At 51.2% G+C, this 19288-nt stretch overlaps 1 protein-coding gene across 1 annotated transcript; it reads right to left on the bottom strand.

Moving 5' to 3' along the window:
* Window positions 1–2458: 2458 nt before the first annotated feature.
* BARHL2 (BarH like homeobox 2) lies at window positions 2459–11930 on the bottom strand. The gene is made up of 3 exons (XM_003933315.4): window positions 11184–11930; window positions 9156–9381; window positions 2459–7239 (listed from the first exon to the last, which is right to left on the bottom strand). Exons 1-3 carry the CDS (start codon window positions 11812–11814, stop codon window positions 6927–6929), a joined length of 1170 nt encoding a protein of 389 aa, XP_003933364.2. The 5' UTR covers window positions 11815–11930; the 3' UTR covers window positions 2459–6926.
* Window positions 11931–19288: the final 7358 nt, after the last annotated feature.

Here is a 19288-nt window from a genome sequence, read left to right as displayed (position 1 = left end):
AATACAAAAAAATGAGCCAGGTGTGGTAGCACACACCTGTAATCCCAGCTACTCAGGAGGCTGAGGCAGGGGAATCACTTGTACCTGGGAGGTGGGGGTTGCAGTGAGCCGAGACCGCGCCACTGCACTCCAGCCTGGGTGACAGAGTGAGATTCCATCCCAAAACAAAAACAATAAAAATAATTTAATGGAAACGATTTGGTAAACTTTCATTAACAGAACATTTGTGTGAAATAAGACAGATGACTAAGAAGGTGACATTTTAAAGTGGCTGGAGCTCTGATGCACCCTATTTCCAAAGGGAAAGTGTCTTTCTTAATATCTAGTCTGGAACCTCTCTGCCCATCAGTTTGCAGATACCCTCTGCGGGAGGCAAAAGTTGGTTCAAGAGAAAGTCAGACGATCAGATTATCAATGCTATTAACAAATGTTATTTGCATTTTTCAGAAATTATGACACGGCAATTGCATCAAATTGGAGATATATTTAAAATCAAAAGCTTAAAATTAAATCACTAGGAAAATAGTTCACTCTACAGGAAACCTAGCTAATGTACTTGGGAGACTCCCACATTTGAAAACTATACCAAATAGCATAGCTTTCCTGCAGTAGGAAGTGAATAGCAGGGACTTCCACATTTATTTCCTAACACTCTGTCAGCTAATTGGTTTTAGAACGCCGATGATTTTTACACCACCGGCACTCTAATTTTGTATTATAGGAGTGGGGAAACAACGTACCACCAATATCTAATTCCACTCTCCTAAGGAGGCATTATAAGTGTAACTTATTTTACAGAAAACTTTCCCTCCTAGTTCATGTGAGGATGGACTGTGCCTGAATGGGCACCCTGGAACACTTCTTCCTCCAGTCCCCAGAGGTTTTGGGGGAAAGCTTGTCTCCTGAATAATGCTTGAATCTACAGATGTGGATAATCCATTACACTACGTATCTCTACCAGTTCCTAAATTCCACTTAGCCTTTTCGCACCTTCAACTATAGTGGGAAAGAGAAAGAGGAAAGCCAAGAGGGGGAAGGGGGGTTATCAACAAAGAGGAGTTGACCTCCAAGAATTAAAGGGAAATCTGAAGGAGGCATCATTTGCAGCCATGAGGACTTTAGAAGTATGGGAGGGAAACCGGATGCAGATAAGAGCTTCCAACTGGGCAAAGACTATTTTATTGTCTTCACAAGAGGAGAAGGTTTTATATTCCCTCCAGAGCCCACCGAGATGTGAGAGAAGGGCTCTGCTCTGTAGGCCATCCTAAGTACCGTCCTTGAAAGTGCCTGGATTTCCTGTCCCAGGCCTATAGGGCCCCTGTTCTGATGTACCCTTGCCTCCCTGAAGCGCTGTCCGCACCCCGGCGCAGGAACTCTGTAGCTGCCGGGCTGCCCTGGGGGCGGAGGAGCGCCGGGCCCAGCTGGGGTTCCGCAAGGAAGAGCCCGCGCGGAGCCAGCCAGCGCGCCACGGCTGGGCTTCAAGGCCGCCGCGCCAAGTCCCTGCCCGCGACGTGTGTGCGACTTGTTAGGAGGAGGCAGGGGGACAGCCGCACTGAGGGCCTCTTCACTCAAGAATCAAGTCTGACGGCGGGAACTGGGTTCGGTAGGGCGGGAATCCGTCCGCTCCACAAAATGGCAGGGCCCTTGTATCGTAAATCAAGTTCAATATCGCACTCGTGAAGGTCCCCTTCTTTCGGCGGAGCTCCAGCTGGGACAACCCACTGTCCCAGACCCAACAGCAGCAGGAGCTGGGAGAGACTCAGATCCGTAGGGCGAGGGCACTCCGAGAGCCGCGGCGGGCAGCCGGCCTGGGCCCAGCGCGCCGTGCAGGGCGGCCGCCCGGGGAGCGCTTTGGCTCTGCCCGCGGTGGCTCAGGCGGCAGCTCGCCGAGCGCGCTCCGGGCCGTGCGAACCGAGGCAGTGCGTGCCATTGACAAGCGCTCCGCCGGCCACCGCCTCGCAGACCTGAGGCCCCGCTCCTCCCGCATCGGCTTCCGCTAAGAACTTATTAAATAGGGACGATTTAGGGTTGATCTGTCACTGAGCACTGCTTACCCCGAGATCTTTGAGGTTTTGAATTGCTTTATTGATCCGAAGATTTTGTTCTTTGGAATGTGACCCTGTTTGGACTTGGAGCTAATCAGGAGATGCTGCCGGGGAGGTACCTCCCCGCGGCGCCGCCGACCCTTCCTTGACGCGCGCCCTGCAGCCGCCTGGGCTTTTCCGGAACCTGCCAGCCCCGGGCACCTAACTCCTCCGCGCGCCTTGGGAGCTGTCTGTGGTGCTAGCAGAGAGAAACCAGGAGAGGGAGACCCAGTGGCCGACACAAGGAGAGGAGAGAGGAGATAAACGGAGAATGTGAGCTTGATCCAGACGGTCCACCCAGCAAAACTCAAACCGGCAGAGACTTTCAAAATTCAGCCAGAAGTGTGTGTGTGTGTGGGGGGGGGGGGGGTTAATAGTCCCTTCTGGGTCATCTATCTCATCGCCCAAGACAGCTGACCTGGTTTCCTAATCCAAGAGGCCAATGACACCTCTCCTTCTCTGAAAGGACACCTTCCCACAGCCCCACACACCCCTCTTACTTACTCCTACCCAGCCCTGGGGATGAAGTAAGAAGTCAGGGCACTGGGCAGCGGACCCTGATAAGAGGCCTTAACTTCAGAAAAAAACACCAATGTTAGCCAAAAAGCCTGGAAATGACCAAAAAGTGGGACTGGACAAAGACCTAAGGGGAGACTCAAAGAGCTTGGGGACACTGTTCCAGAGTCCATAGGAGTAATTCCTGGAGAAGCCCCCCCTCGCCCATCAGCCCATACTTCTCTCAACAGCCAGGGCACAGGGCAACCCCACAGTCCCTCACCAAGGATTCAGAGATGCAAAAGAAACATCACTTCCCTCCAAGGCTTGACCCTGCCCCGATCATGTCCACCAGTGGTGAAAAGTCTTTCTTTCCAAGCATGTTGACTTCAAAAACCAGGCAGCTCTCTTCCAGTATATTTTTGTAACCACGTGGCTTAACAAGAACTAAAGTTTCCTTAGCCCTGGGGAGAGCTTTTCCAAATATTTTCAGGAAGTTAAAAATATAACAAAACAAACTACTCACAAGCCGCTTGTTTAAAAAGGGGAGGTGGGACCCGACAGACTCCTGGGGAAGAGCTGCCTAGGCAGGAGTCAGATGGCAGGGAGGGAGGAGGAGGGAGAGTAAGCAGTTTTATTTGCAAGGGAGGAAATCAGCTGTCTAATTTGCCATCGTGTGGGCTTTCATTTTAAGGGGTGGAGCAAAACTAAACTGATACAGGGTGGTAGGTATCTTTGCTGGAGGCATGGATCCAAGAAGCAATCACTACTTTGCAACTCATTGAAAAATCACTAGCTAGGGCTAGAACAGCTGGCTGCTAGCCAGGGAGTTAACTCTTCCTTCACACTCATTCCAGATTTGTGCTAGGTTTGCTGGGGTCCCTGAGCTGATCTTTGTGTTGGCAAATCTAAGAGGCCTTTGCAGGTTTTTAAACATCTCTCTGAAATAAGTTTGTATTACTGTGTTTCTGTAGGAAGCAAAGATTGCCACTGAAAGTCCCTGTTTTTTTAGCCTCCAACTTAATCAAAGGAGCAATCGAAGTCCAGCCACAGAGTGCCCTTCAGACACCAGCCAAGGTGGGAAAAAGAAAAAGAGTACAGCTCCCAGGAACAGCTGTCTTCTGGTTCTCCTTAACTCCAGATATCCCATGAGAATAGGCCTTTGCCTGTTCCCTTGTTCCTTGCTTCTCAGAAAACCTGGTGTTGTACTTCTCACCTCCTAGACAACCCCCCAATTTAGCTGAGCAGGCACAATAGGAAAGAAGGACCCTTTGTGAAGAAAAAAATTGGGTTTGAATTTTACTTTTAAGCAGTAGTTCAGGGACTTTTGAATACTAGGGCACCTGCTGACGTGCCCTTTGCAGTACTGATGCAGGAAAAAAAAAAAAAATGAAGGAACCAGGCACTCACCCAACTTTCTTCCTGGGACAATCTCCCCCACCCCCAACATCCAATCTGCCAACTTATATGCAACAACAGGTAACAAAAACAAGTTTAGAAAAGACATTGACACATTCCGCTGCATGATTTAGGGAGTGAAAGAAAACATGACTTTGAAGAAACTTGGATTTAGGGAGGACTCTAATGGATCCTGAGTGATTGCTAGCAGCAGAGGAATATGAGGTTAATTAAGAAATCTTGATCTCTGTAGGCACAGTGCTTCCTCCTGCATTGTCCACCTCAGGAGTCCAAGTTCAGCCTCAAGAGTAAAGTTTCAGTGGGCGGACTTCCCGGCCCACCTCCATGCTGGTGGCTGGGGACTGCTGGCAGCAAATGGGTGCTCTAGCCTCATTTGGATTTGTAGTTTTGTGTGGTTTTCATACCTGGATCTGAGTTAATTCTTTGTACAGATTCTTTGTATGAGTGAACTCTATGGCCTCTCAAATTCCTCCTTGTGCCCACATTTGACCCGCCCCAGTTGCAGTGCAAACAGAAGATGTAGCACCCTCAAACCTTAGCGAGGGCCTTTTTAGGCCTAGGCAGACCACTTTTAAACTGCTTAAACTTGATCAAAAAACCTAACTGCAAGATGAAACAAGGAGGGTCTGCTAAGTGCCTAGGCATCGGACATCCCCGCTGGACAGAGCGACGCCCAATTTCCAGCCAAGCCCAGCTGTCTGAGTTTGTCTCAGCTAAGTAAGCAGAAAATGAAAAGGGCCAGTCCAGACCCTTTTGTTAGAATCAAACAAGACCAAGACCAAGTTTAAAGCAAATTGATGAGCTGGAGAGAAATCTGCAAACCACTTCCTAATTAGCCAAGGTCTGATCAAGGCGCCCCTCCCCAGGCAATTTCTGCCTGGATTTCACCTTTTTTCCCTTCTTCCTTCCCACCCCTCCTAAATATACATTCCCACATCACTTCACATTTTTAAAAACATTTTTAACTACATCAAGGTTCAAGCATCAGAGAAAGTTAAAGGCCAGGTCCAAATGTATTTTAGCTGTTTGTCTTACCCCTTTGTCACTGTACCAAGGGGTAAGAGCAGGAGTGAGGATAGAAACGTGAGGATGCCCAGATTGGGAAGCTGACTCTAGCTACTGGGGAAGTGACCTGGGGGCTGGAGGGGAGTGGGAACAGTCTGGGAACTGTACCCTCCACTTAGTCGTTCCTTCACACAGTCCTGAGCACTGAGCCTGATGGGGAGCCACATGGGGGATGGGGGTGGCTTACGGTTAACTTAAGCCAGGACGCTACAAACACTTACTTACACACACACACACTCTCTCACACATACTCCTAAAGCAGGCAGCAGCCTCCTCCACACTCTGGACAGGGTCTCCTATTTTGCGGTCCCCGTTGTCCCAGGTGTGCAGATAAAAGCCTTGGCAACGAGTCTCAGCCTGAGTTCACCGTTGCATTCCCGCTCCAGGCATCACAGCACAAGGAACTCCCTAACACAAGCGGCTCCGCGTGGGGCTGGGGACTGGACGCCGGCCGCCAGGGACTGAGAAGGCAACGATCAAAGCCACCACAAGGGTTTGTTAGCCGGGCCTCTCCAAGTCTCCTGGGGGCGTCCTAATTGCTCGTCCCACAGCCTCCCGCTCGCAGGCTGTCCGAACGCACGGGCGCCCAGCCGCAGGCAGCAGAACAGCTGCGAGGCCCGAGGAGCGTCCGCCCGCCGCCCAGCCCGCGCCGGCGTTGTCATCACTGCCCAGCGTTTGGGACCCTTGCTGCCCCAGGACGACCCCCAGGAGGAGGAGGGGTGGACAGAGGGATCACCACGCCGGTCAAGCTGGGCACTCTGTGCAGGCCAGGACCGCAGCAAAGTTGGCTGCCGACTTAGCCAGCACCAACAGCCTGCAAGTACAGATTTTCTCCACCGCCTCCTGGGTTGTTTTGAGACCATGCACTTAAAAAGAAAGAAACTCACACATATCAAATAATGGCTCCGGAGAGGCCAGCACGAAAAATGGAGCTGCTTTTATACAAGCCAACCCAACATCTTTACGGATTTTGTAAAGTCCTAATATATCAGAAAAAAAAAATATTGTTCTAAAACAGGTCAGCATTTTATCATTGTACATTCTGCTTTAGTAAAATCAGCTCCCTTGGATTTCATCGCTTGTTAAAAAAAGATAAACTTTATTTTTGTAATTTTCAATCACAAAAAAATCTATATTTTTGTCTAAGCATTTATTTTACTGAATCAAAAAGACATGAAAAGAAAAATCATGTTTTTACTGACGTATATAAGTGACTCTTTTTGGACAACATATAATAAATATGATATATCACTTATCACTCAGTCTTTCAAATGTACATTTTTTTTTCATATTATGGAGCATGCCACTTTTCCAAAAGAAAAAAGGTCATGAGAAATCAGTGCAAAGTTCTCAGTCACCCTCCTCTTTTCTCTGGGGCAGACGGAATGTCCTCGGCAACACCTTTTGCCTCAGCACTTGAGGCTGGCTATCCATCTACAATTCTCTCTGCCTCCGCAGTTTCCGCTCCGTGCAGTTCTTTCTCCCCTCCTTAGCCCTCCCCCCTCCCTCCCTCCTGCTTGTCCCTAAAGTCATTTTTTAAAAAAGAATTTGAGGTTTTGTTTTTTTTGATGTTTTCACTTACTGGTCGCACTTTGTGTGGGGTCAGCGTTTTCGCCAGTCACACTGCTGTGGGGGAGCTTTCCAGCTCTGTTTCTAGGGGTAGGGAGACGGAGAGCAGAGGGCTGGCTCCTCTTTGGGGGCCCCCCACCCCGCCCACTGGTAAGCATCTTCCTCTCTTACTCCTCTGCCTTCCAGAGTCGGCTGCAAGGGAGGCCTAGTGGCCTGGACGGGGGAGAGGAGCAGCAGCAGTCCGGGCTGGCCAGGGACTTGGGGACGGGACTGCAGTGCCTTCGCTGCAGGTTTTCACCGGGGGTGTGGGGTGCCCGGGATTGGGCTGGACAAGGGATTAAGGGCTGGCTGTCCCCCAGGCCCTAGGCCGTGGATGAGCACGCGGGGCACCAGGGGCCGCTGCAGCTGGGGATGGGGTGCTGGAGGAGTCCGGTACATGCTGCTGTACATGGCAGCGGCAGCCGCCGCCGCCGTAGTGCTGTCCATGCTGCCCAGCAGGCTGGGGTGATAGAAATAAGGCGACGGAAACATCCTCTGCAGCGCCGAGTAGTTCCCTGCCTCAGCCAGCAGCTCCAGGCCCACCGCCGTCTGCCGCTTCCACTTGGTCCTGAAAGAAAGTGGGCGTGCAGGCACCTAGCAGCTGTGGGCATGGTCCAGGCACCAAGACCCGGCCCCTTCTCTGGCATCCTCCTGCCTCCTCCTTCTTTCTCCCCTAGGTGGCTGGAAGACTCACAGACCTCTTCCAACTGGCAATGCACCACATCTCCAGCCCTAGTCTTGCTCCCAGAAAGACCCAAAGCCAAAGGCAGTTTTGTGAATTACACCTTCAGTGGCTGAGACTCTCACAAATGAAATCCTACAAGCCTTGCTGCCTTTTCCTAAAGCTCGGCTCTGCTGTTGTCCCTCCTATATTTGGCTACTTTCTGAAACTTTCTTTAGAGCCAAAGGAGACTTGCACAAGCAATTACCTTCCTCTTTCCTTAGCTCCCCTTCCACAACGCCTCCCCGCCCAACAATTCCAGAGTCTGCTTTCAGCCTCTCTTCCTTCTCCCGGGCTGGGGCTGGGGCCGAGAGAGAAGAAACCATAAACAAAGGGATGCATAGACTCCTGGGCCAGGGACCACAGCCCCTCTCAGTCCCCAGGGCCGGGAGACACATTTCTCTCGTCAGCCAACAGGACTTTATAGTGGGCAGGGAGCTGAAGGGGAAGATGGCAACAAGGTCTTAAAACGGAATTCATTTGAGGGCGAGCTCTCCCAAGGGCAAAGTACCTCCTGGCCGTTCTGACGGGGGAAATGCATTTCAAGATATTTCCTCCTCAGGGAGAAAGTAACAATTAAAACCTGTGATCAGCTTTTCTCTGTCTTCTCCCTCCCCCGTGTACACCCTGCTAGGAAGAAGAGAGGAGCAGGCGTGTGCTCAAATGCCTTACGAAGGAACGCAGGGCTGGTGGGCCCTGCATCCCCGGCAGCTCCAGCCAAATTAATAAACATGTCGCCCATTTTAAATTGGCTACAAATGACACTAATGTTTTCCGACAGAATTAGGGTGGCTGAAACCGTATGTAATGAGACAGAAAATTATGGTAAAGATGACAACTGGATGGGCATTTCCAACCGCACTTAGGGACGATTAGAACACAAACGAGAGAAAGGGAGGGGGAGAGAAAAGCGAGACAAGGAAATGTGCGGCAGGCTTGAAAACACAGCATTGTCTCTGCCTCAGACTGCCCAGGTTCCACTCTACCCTTTGCAGCCCTGTGAGCACTACCAGCCACTTTGCTTTCTTAATTTCCCTTCCAGAGAAGGAGCAGTGCCAGGCAGGCTCTGCGACACCGTTGCTCCATGTTGAGACAGCCGAGGTAGCCAGTACAGGGGACAGACCCCCACACCCTCCTTCTCCCAGTCTGGATGCTTCGCCAGCCACCCGTTTCTCCAGCCTGCGGCTGCCAAACCAACTCCAACCCAGCTGGGCTCTCCTAGTCTCTGCAGCTACACTGACGAAGGCTTGGACCCTGCTTCTCCTGGCCGCCTTACAGGCCAAAGCAAGGACATTTACGCTGACGCTTGGTGGGACAGCTCTATGGAGATAGCAATAGCTGGGCTGAGCTGCGTTAGGCTGCAAACATTTGGAACCAGCCTGGGGCGGGCCCAAGGGGTGCACCGCGCAGGCTCTCTGGGCCTGAGTGTCAGCTGCACAGATGTCTCAATTTGAGAAGGTGTGGCTTCATTGATTTGGGGATGAAGTTGGGGGAATTCCAGCGGCTCGGGTTTCAGAGGGAAAGTAGCACCTGTTAAAGCACTTGGAAGTGCAAAATTATCCAAATACCAGCTGTCCTTTGGTCCCTCTCACCTTGGGGTTGTGGCTCATCCCGGCCTCATCCTTAAAGCACCCAAGTGCCCACTCCAGGGTCTCTAACTCTCAGTCTTTAGAGTTTCTAGAAGCCAGGAGGGAAGAAGATTGGTGTAATGGTCATGACTTAAATGGCCAGACACCTCTGCTCCCCTAAACTGCCTCCCTTACCTGCGGTTCTGGTACCAGGTCTTGACTTGGGTGTCAGTGAGGTTGAGCGCTGCAGCCAGGTCCATGCGATCCTGCACACTCAGGTACTTCTGCCGCTCAAAGCTACGCTCCAGTTGATTGAGCTGGTGGTCGGAAAAAGCAGTCCTTGCTTTTCGAGGCTTCTTGGCTCTCACAGGGGGACTCTCACGGCTACTCGTAATCTCCCGGTCTCCTTCCTCCTTTGTCCCTACCATAAAAACCCAGCCACAGTCATAAGTTAGCCTGGAATGGGTAAGGACTGAGTGTCTTAGCATTCACTTCCATATTCCCAAGCAAACCACTGGCCTCGGGGGACTATACTCTGCCACCCGAAGAACGCACACACATTCAGGTCTTACCCCTTATGGATGAAGAGGACTATTTTCAGACTGGAGAGTATAGGACCTTGTTCAGAGGTTCTAAAGGGGGTCTAAAAGGGTGTCTGATCGTCATATGGTTGCAAGATAAAAAGTAAACATTAAAAACAATAAACTTTTTTAAAAAGGTTATTTTGTTACTGCTTCCTTGATGGAGAGAGATGCTGTCCCTTTTATTGTTTTCAATATGACTCTATTTCACTGATTTGGTACTTTTCAAAGGGTCTTTCTACGCTTTTTTTTTTTTTTTAGGAGAGGGTATCTTTTTCATTTTACTTTTTTCTGAAAGTTCTGGATGTTTCTCTGTATCAGATGCACTTGGAAAATGTTGGGATCAAGCTTTCTGAAGCCACCTGCATCATCAATTCTTTTAAAGCTTCAGAAACAATATGTCACCCAGACACCCAGTTGAGCTCAAAAGCACTGAGCCCATCCAGGTGACAGCGTGGAGATTTCCGGATTCTATTTGTCAACTTTGGTTTTTTACTGAAATGCTGGGAAATCGATATGTCAATCCCTCCCTGTTTGTACCCGTTTGTGCAGTGCTCCTTGATCTTCCCTGCAGGAAGAACAATAATCTCTCTAATTGACCCACTGGGGAGGTTGGTGCACAAAAAATCGCCAGACCAGACTGTACATCTGTTTTGGACACTATTATGCTAATGCTATAATAGTAAAATGAGGAGCCAACATCCTACCTTCCAGACAGTCAGCACATTTCTTTACCAGAAAAGCAAGGATTAATAATAATAAATAATGTGTCTGTAAAGGAAAAAAAAATCGCTCCTGGTATGTTAAAACTCTTGCCATGCAAAGACTACATTTACTTATGAAATTGTCTGAGGAAAAATGGGAAACGAGAGTTAAAGGACAATTTCCATTGTCATCTTTTTAAAAAAAAAACATAAAAGATTAATTCAATTTCAAAAGATTTTATTTTTATAAATGCTACCTCCTAATTACTTGTAAGGGACCAAAAATCTTCACAGGATACAGATATTCAGTTGAGGCCATAGGGTAAGAAGGGTGCTTTTAAGAAACTGATTACAAATTTTTACCGGCTTCCCTATACTAACCACGATCTAAAGTTGCTCCGTTCAGGAACTCAGAAATTTTTCCTTCATTAAAACCGGTAATTCCTGTGATGGTGTTTAGAAAATAAGGTGGGCAGGTGGAATCATTTGCATGACAGAATAAACACCAGGTTGTGATCACACCCACACTAGCTAAGTGGTTTCTCTCTCCCACTTCCCTCCATTCCCATTCCCATTCCCAAAGTCTCGGCTAGAAAAATCCCAAGTCCATCCCTTCTATCAAAGAAAAGTATTTCCTGTCAGATGCCCTCCGATGCCCCTCAATCCCCGATAGATTAAAATTAAGCAAAACAAATGAAGGAGCTGGATGGTGGTGAAGGTTGTGGGTTAGAAATGTAACAATCAACAGAACTTCGAAGAGTCCCCAAATCGCACGCCCAGGCCTCCCTCCGGCTTGCAGTCTGTCCACTATCGCCCAATCGCCCGAGAAGCTCCTGGAATCACACCCCAGCAGAGATTGGCTGAAGGCTGAAGGGGAGATTGGGAACCAGGAGGACAAGCTAGACGGCCGGCCGAGAACGCCGCGCGGCGCGACTCACCGTGGCATTTGATGTCGCTCTGGGAATCCTCCCGCTTGTCGAGTTTGGTTTTGCCATCCTCCTGCTCGAGCTTTGGCCTGAAGCTCTCGTGCACTGCGTTGCTCTCCTGCTTCGGGGTGTGGTGGGGAGAGGATACACTGGTGCTGTAGGGTGCACATGCCGCCAGAGGTTTGCTGTCGCCCAAGATGTCCTTAATTAAGAAAGAAGATGTGGAAGTCCTGGGGGCTGAGGCAGCGGAGCCCAGCTGCTGGGCGGGCGGCGGCGGCTGCTGTGGCGGCTGCGGCGGCTGCTGCTGGGGCGAAGGCTGCAAACTTTGTGTCGGGGCCGCGGCCGGAGGCGGCGGCGGCGGCTGCTGGCTGTGGTGGAGATGGTGATGATGCTGGGGCGCGTCTGCTACCAGATGCGGCTCCGGGGGCTCCATGGTGACCGAGATAGGAGAAGAAGGCGCAGTCCCTACGGTATCAATCTCCGAACAGGGAGACGGGGTGGCCTGACTCCTAAAATCCGCGGTCCTGGCCTCCCCGAGAGGGCGGAAATCTCCATTCATCATGCCTGGGCTGCCCGAACTGGCACTGGACAAAATCGTGTCTATTCCAAAACTCGACCCGCTGGCCCCTTCCATTGTTGTCATTTGTACATGAGGTCCACGCCACTCCGCCGTTCAGCAGCCGCCCCGAACCAGCGAAGGAAGCTATCGATCGTAAAACAAAATAAAAACCAAACAATGTTGCCGCCGCTTTAAAAAAAAAAAAAAAAAAAAAAAAAAAAAAAAAAAAAAAGTGGGGCGGGGAAAAAAGGAAGAGTAATTGGGAAGTGGCAATCGGTGGACACTTCGGACACAACTTTTTTTCTCTTATGCAAAAAGTAGAGGTGGGAAGAAAGAAAGATGCGGGGGGAGTTACAAAAATTTCTGAGAAAGCGCGGAACGTGCGCTCCAGGAACGACCGCGCACGTGGCGCGGCGGTGGCGGCGCGGGGGACCCCGGCGAAGACGCAGGCGGCGGGAAGCGACCCCGGGGCCGCCGCCGCCGCCGCCGCCGCTGCCGCCGCTGCCGGGGTCTGCCCACAGCCTGGCACCGGGCGGCAGCGGCGGCGGCGGCGGGCGCGGCAGGTGCAGCGACCGCGAAGCCCGGAAGGCCGCGCGCCCTCGGAGCTCCCCCGCGGCTCCCGAGGTGGCAGCCGCGCGCCACACGGCCGCCCCGTAGCCGAGTTTCTTAACTTTCTCGGAAAGTTGCGGGGCACACACGGCCGCAACCGCCGCGGCAGCCCGGGGAGGAGGAGGACGAGGAGGGCGACGAGCAGGAGCAGGCGCAGGCGGAGGAGGCGGCGGCGACGCGGGGCCGGGCGACTCCGGCCGCTGCCGGGAGCGTTCGCTTGTAATCCGGCCGCGCGCGGGCGGCGCCGACCCCCTCCCGTGACGTCACGGCCCCCGCCGCCGCTCCCCGCGCCGCGCCGAGCCCGGCCAGCGCCCCCGCCGCCGAGGCCGCGCGCCGGCCCCGCGCCCCCATTGGCCGCGCCCGCGCGAGCCGCGACGCCGACGTGCCGGGAGCCAATGGGCGCAGCGCTCGCGAGCCCGTCCGCGGACGCCGCGCGGACCCCGCCGCTCTTTGGAGAACCCGCGCCGCGCCGCGCCGCGCGGCGCCCGCAGCTCCCAGCCGGACTCCGAGTCCGGTGCTCCAGGTGTCCACAATCACGAGTGCGGGCCAAGGGGAAGGTGGGGGAAGAGAGCGGAGGGGCGCCAGAGAGAGGGAACCACAGGGAAGAAAGGAAGAAAAGTAGCCGGGATCTGCCCTTTTTCTTACGAAGTCAGAGGAGAGGGAAGCGACGGGAAGGGACTGACTCTAGGCTCCGGCGCGGCGGCCTCGCAGCCTCCCCAGACGCGCGCGGGAATAGTCCGGAGACACTGGGAGCGGAGGAGGGGGATCCCTGGAGGAGCCCACAGAAAAGCGTGTCACTCCGGGAGCCGGAGCCCGGCCTAAGCGGGTGGGCGGGCTCTGCGCTCCGATTTCTCCCCTAACGAACTCGGGCGCTCGTGCTCGGCGCGGTGGCGGCGGGTCCCTGAAAGGGACAGAGCCGGGGCCGCGTTCACCAGGCACTCTCGGGGAGCCGGGGGCCTGAGGCTCCCAGCCGGGACCCCAGCCTGGTCTCCAGTGAGAGCCCGTGCTGGAGGAAATGCCTGATCAGACGCTTTCTCCCGGACAGGGGAACGAATGCCCGAGGAGTTCTCTGGCGGCGAGGGCAGCCACGGTTCACTGCGGCGCCGGGCGGGCGCGGGGCGCAGGACCCAGAGCGGCGGGTCTGCAGCCCGGACGCCCTCCGCGCCCCGAGGCCGTCCGTCCACCCCTGCCTCCCGGCCCCCTTCGGTGGGCCCTCGTTTGGAAAGGAAACAGCCACTGCTGATCCACTGGGGACCCGGGGCGTGACTGTGACGCCTCGTCGGAGGGTATCAACTTGCATTATTTTCTCTAGGACGTTTCCAACCTGTCTCTTGTTGAATGTCAGAGTAATGGGAAGTGCCAGTGACAAGACGGCGTATTACTCCTGATTAAGTGCCGTGTCAACCTAATTAGCAGAGTAATTATAAGGTGCTAATGAATGATTCAAAGTTCTTTGAGTTACATTTTACTCCAAATTACCATTTTAAGAACCCTATGAATCTGCGGGGCGGGCCTCGCTCCCGTGACTAGGTGCAGAATGATGTTCGCGTGGCCTTTAACATCTCCAAAGGCTGGGCCGAGATCTGGGGTTTCGTTGCAGTTTGGAGGTCGCTTTCTGGGCCACAGCTTTTATCTATTGAGGACGAAGGGAGGGGTGTTATGGAGGCAAATGACCTCCTGGGACAAGATCTTGCCTTTCGGTCGGAACTGCTTCTGTGTGAGCCCTGAGCCCGGAAGGGGGTAGCTGGGCGACTCACCCTGCCTGCGTTTTCCTAGGGAAATCGGTGTGTTTGACCCAGAAAAAGCCTGCACTATTTGGAGGGTGGGTTGAGCTGTTTCTTGTCGTCTTCGTGCCATTATTCCTAGGGCTGCCTCCGAGAACAGCGGGGAGAGAAGGGACGAAGGCGAGGAGATGCACAATCCGGGCAGATCTCGCTCTTCTCGGAAGGCGAGGGGAGTTGGGCGGAGGAGCCGGGGTTGGTGAGCTGAGGCGGGAACGCGGAACGTGCTCCTTCCCTGCTGGGGCCGATGCTGGCCAGAGGGGTGCGGGGAGGCTCTCGGGAAGGGTGACTGAGCCCCACCGGGTCGGGTCGGGCCACTATAAGCTGCATTGGGGTTGGATCAGCCGCCTTTGGCGCAAGAACTGAGTGCTGGCCCGGCAGATCCTCCGGAGGAGAGTTCGCGGGCCCAGCCTCGGCTTTCCGGCCGCGGTTACCAAACCGCTGACGGTGCGCTTGCGAAGGCGACTCATCCGATGCCGCAGGGCCCGGCGCTGCGCACAGCCTCGCAGCCTGGGCACCCCGCGCCTGGAAGGGTTGACCGCTGTGGGCACAACAGGAAGGGCTCTAGGGCTACCCGAGACTGCAGGCGGATGCTACCTACACTTCCCTCTTCAAATATCGGTGAGGGTTCTTCCCATTCCAACATCGTCATTCCCCAACTTCCCGAATGAGGTGCGTTTTCTCCTGGCCCTGGGGGTTCCAACTCGAACTCCCCTCGCTGCATATTCAGGGTGGGAAGTGGGGAGGGGGAGAAAACAAATTTAAAATCCAGAACTGACGGCACTGCACAAATCAATTATTCTCGACCTTGATAAATAATTCATTTAAGCCTGTTTTTGTTTTGTTCCGACGCCTAAAATGACTCAAGAGCTCAAAAGGCTGACCGCACAGCTTGTATTGGGCGGTTCGACAGGGGTTTTTTGCTTGGAATAGTTCACACCATTGGCAGGGGAGACGACGGAGGTATGACCCTACGAAAAACCGAAATCTGAAAAGAAAAGGAGAGAGGAAGGTCGAAGTGTTGGGGGCAGGGGAGAGCCTGTTTTATGACCACTCTAAAGTGAAGCAAACGGGAACCCAGTAGGCCCCACTTTGTGAATGTCTCAAATTATATTTTCTTAAGAAAACGTTAGTATCACAGAAGATTTCTCTGGGTGGGTGTTAGATCAACTTCCAGGAGCAATAATGGTGAGGGGAAAATACGGCCTTGACTTTATCAAGGCTTTTATGCTAATAGTAGCCTGAAGATTCAAAAGATGGACTTGAAGACCAAATTGAAAACTTAAATGAAAAAAAAAAAATTTCGGAGCTGGAGTTTTGTTTAACTCTTCTCAGTTCTTTTTTCTCTAGACACATTCCTCTCTTGCATTTTTTGGAAAGTATGTAACATAGACATCCAAGAAGTCATGCATATTCTGGCAAACATAATTCACTTTCATTTTTAAAAATCACAATTCAGAAACACAACAGGGTGCAGATATATCACATTTTTAAATGAAAGGAAATGCCTTAACTGGATTTAATCTTAGATTTTCCCAATGGACTTAAAATACTAATAAAGAGAGTCCCTAAATTTACATGAGTTTAAATATAATCATTCACTTTCAGGCCCTCATTTCCTTAGGAGAAGGAGAAGTGGAAGAGAGAGAGAGAAAAAAAAAAAGAAACTTGTTTAATGTTTAGAAGATTTGGAATTTTGGCTTAGAAAGCAGTTATTGCCAACTGTGGGTAATAGAGAACAAACTTTTCCTTTCAGGCTCTGAAGAACACATCACTGCCCATCAGCATCAAAGATGCTCCTTTCCCACCTCAGAGAATGATCCAAACACTCGAATATTTTAACAAATTTTGTTCCTAAATAAACTCTCTAGGATCCACTTTCTAGATTTAGTATTAAATCTAGATTTAGTATTTGAGATTGTGTTTAAACTAGAGCATTCAGGTTTTTTTAATGAAACTTAACTTTGAAGAAATTCACTCGCACAATATGATGAACGTGGAGCTGGTGTTTCTTCCTATCATACTTAATTTGAACATTTCTAAGGGTCCACATGATGACAATGCCAAGTGAGGGGAATGAGGTGCAAAGATGCCTCCCTCCACTAGGCGGCGCCAAGAGCTCCGAACCGAGGGAGCTGCTATTGTTTCTTTCTATAAAAGATGCAAGATACACAAATGAGCTTTCCACCTTCTAAGGCTGGTTCCCTGACGACTGTCTGACCTCTCACTATTTCAAAGCTAAAGAAGCATCGGAAGTTTTCTTTCTTTTTTTTCAATCTATCAATATCTTTCCAACTACTTAAAAATTTGATACATATTTTCTTAGAAAATATATTAAAGAGAAATATCCTGGCAGCTCTGCTGACAAAAAAAAAAAAAAATAGAAAGACATGAAAAAAATGTAACTGGGTCCCTTAAATAGACTGAAACTGGGAGAGTAGAGTTGGGAACAGATGGAGAAAGACAAAATGAAAGAAAAAAATTAGGTAACTGAAAACTATGTTAACAGGAACTAGTTAAAATGATAATATATGTAATTATTCATTGTTCTAGGGGAATGAAAGTTTTGAGAGACAGTTCTGATATCATACTACAATTTTCAAGAGCTATAAGCTTCACAAAAATTTAAAAATGAACAGTTTGGAAGGGACCTAGTGATGTTGGCTCTCCTTGGGAGTTAGATGTATGTTGCACAGAGGCAACCCACAGGAAGGTAAGCAGAAATGTAGTGAACAGAACACTGGAGAAGGGAGTTTTCATCTCATTTTACCACTTTCTGTGTTTGTGGGGAAGGCACTTAACCTTTTGATTTCCAAATTCCTCCTCCACTGAAGAGGAGGCTATTTCTTACTTAGAACAGGGTGAGTGTAATGACCAAATAAGACCTTATGTAACAGCTCTTTACAGAATGTAAAGCAGAGTTTGCTAAATACTATACACAAAAGTGGCAATTATTTCTAGCTGTGAGCAACACCCAGTTGCTATATTTGTTTTTACTTCTTTCTTCCCTCATTCATTTTGTTCATTCATTCAATAGATAAACATTACTGAATGTGCATTCTATGCCAGATGCTTCAGACCAACTGACCTTAGAGTTAACAAGAACTTGTGCTGTAAAATTGTCATAAATACAGTGATGCAAATTAGAACCTGCTACAGTGCGGGTGAGAAAAAGAGTGAGGGGTCTTAAATTGGGAGAAATTGGGAGAACAGTAAAGCTTTATAAAGGAAATGAAATGTGTGTTCAGTCATGAGTGCATCTCAAGTAATGGTGTGTAGAGGGATTTCTACGGTAGCTGAGGGTAATAGTGCAAAAATGTCCATGAATTGTCCAAAACTTTAATCACCTGACTGTAGGGCTGGGCTGCAATCTGTAGACCTATGTTGGCTCAAGGGGCTCTCTTCTGGGTGCAGCAGGAAGAGACAAAATACTCTGACTATTTGGAGGGAAAAAAACTAACTGCATGTGTGTACAGGCCCCGGCAGCAGCATTTACGACACGTTACACGGTCTTAGTTTTGATCCCAAGAGGTGATGGAGTCCCCTCAAGGACTGTATCGTCTTTTCGCCACCCGCACTCTTGCTCCCTTTCTGCTTTCTAGATTTCCAAATCATGGACGGTTTGGTGACCTTAGCAGGCCCAGAAAGCGGGTTCCTCCAATTCAGGTGTGGAGATTAGGAAGGCGACAAGGTGGTGGCAATTGAAGGAAGAGCTGAAGGGGACCTGGGGAAGCATTTTTGTTTCACTCCTCCTAAGCTGAACCATTGTTCATTGAAGGCCGGCTCCTGGAAAAATTAAAGGGCCCCTGTGTGACACAGCCCTGCCATACGTAAAAAGAACTCTGAAGCCTATCAGCTCCTGTGTTTAAGAGGAAATCTAGGGGCCGAGGCAGAGGAGAAACCAAAGCCTCAGAGCGCTGAGCAAAGATGCCAATCAGAGAAGGAGAAATTCATTTGCGATGTTAATTAACAAGCGGCTAATTAAAACAGCACTTTGAGTGCTAATCAATCGCCTTATTAAGTTAGAGCCATCACTGGAACAAATTGAAAGCTCCCCGCCCCGTTTTCTGCCTCTGGTGCAGGCGAGGCCGCATTTCCAGACACCAAGCGGGGAGAAGGGGCGCGGAGGTGGGGCGCAGCCTCGGTCCGCTTTCTCAGTCTCTCCCAGGTCTACAGAATCCTCCAACTCCCAGCGTGCAGGCCTGCTGAGCCGCCACTGGACAAGTGCCTAAGAGGCGACTTCTCGTCCAGGCACGCCGCTCGGGGAGTAAGTGGTTAGTCGAAGAACAACTCGTTCAGCAGCAGCTAACACAGGTTTCCTCCTGCAAAAAGCTCCCACAAGGGCGGGGATGTGACCTGCCAGCCCCCAGCAGGGGTAAGAGGCAGTTCAGCCCGAGCGGGGGCGCTCTGGGGCCGGGATCCTGCATCCCTATTTCCCGGAACACACCCAACGCCTCATTCTGCAAACTCTGCCTAGGCCCTGGCCCTGGCGCAGCTCAGCAACCAGGAAAGAGCTGGACCTGCCTTCAGGCAGCAAGAACAGGACTGCCAACCTCCTGTGGCTCTGCCTCCCGGGGCTCCAGGAGAAGGGGAGGGGGGTGCAAAGAGGGAAGAGTTTGGTGGCGTGCTGGGCGTCGGGGACGCGGGCGCACGCCAACCAGGACGTGCCTCCTACCCAGTCCACGCCTTCCCCACGCACCTGGCCCTCCAAAATCGGTAAGAGAATTAAGATTTCGAATCCCTATTTTGAGGAGCCTTCCACATTTCCTAATTGTTACATCCCTGCTTTTCACCAAATTCCTGGGGAAGAAACATTTGGCCATAAGAAGGGGTTGTGAATTTAAATGCTACGTGGGTGGGTCCTTCTCCTGCAACTCCATCTGTCTGGTGGCCTCTGTTGAGACCAAACACACTCGGAGCGCCCACTGCAACATTCCGAGTAGAAGCGCAGTAAAGAGAGACCCTAGCGGACTACTGTCTGATTTGCTTTTCACGGCCTCTTGCAGAGAAAAAGAGAACGCCATTGGAAGAAGGTCTTTTGCGTGGTGGGTGATGTGTGGGTGGGGGACGTGTGGCATGACCCAGGGTGTGGTTTATGTGACTGCGATGACACATGCCTGTCTTGAGCTATGGGCTCGCTTTCCTGGAGGGGTGCCTGACCGCATCTG

Source organism: Saimiri boliviensis, chromosome 11 (genome assembly GCF_048565385.1).
Source record: "Saimiri boliviensis isolate mSaiBol1 chromosome 11, mSaiBol1.pri, whole genome shotgun sequence".
NCBI lineage: Eukaryota > Metazoa > Chordata > Mammalia > Primates > Cebidae > Saimiri > Saimiri boliviensis.
This window is presented reverse-complemented; position numbering and strand designations above follow the sequence as displayed.

Excerpts from the sequence above, each read along its gene's own strand:
- BARHL2 (XM_003933315.4), bottom strand. The coding sequence starts at position 11,814 with ATGACAACAATGGAAGGGGCCAGCGGGTCGAGTTTTGGAATAGACACG. Across the intron at positions 9,382-11,183 it reads GAGCGACATCAAATGCCACG|GGACAAAGGAGGAAGGAGAC; the intron begins GTGAGTCGCGCC and ends TTTTTATGGTAG. Across the intron at positions 7,240-9,155 it reads ACCTGGTACCAGAACCGCAG|GACCAAGTGGAAGCGGCAGA; the intron begins GTAAGGGAGGCA and ends ACTTTCTTTCAG.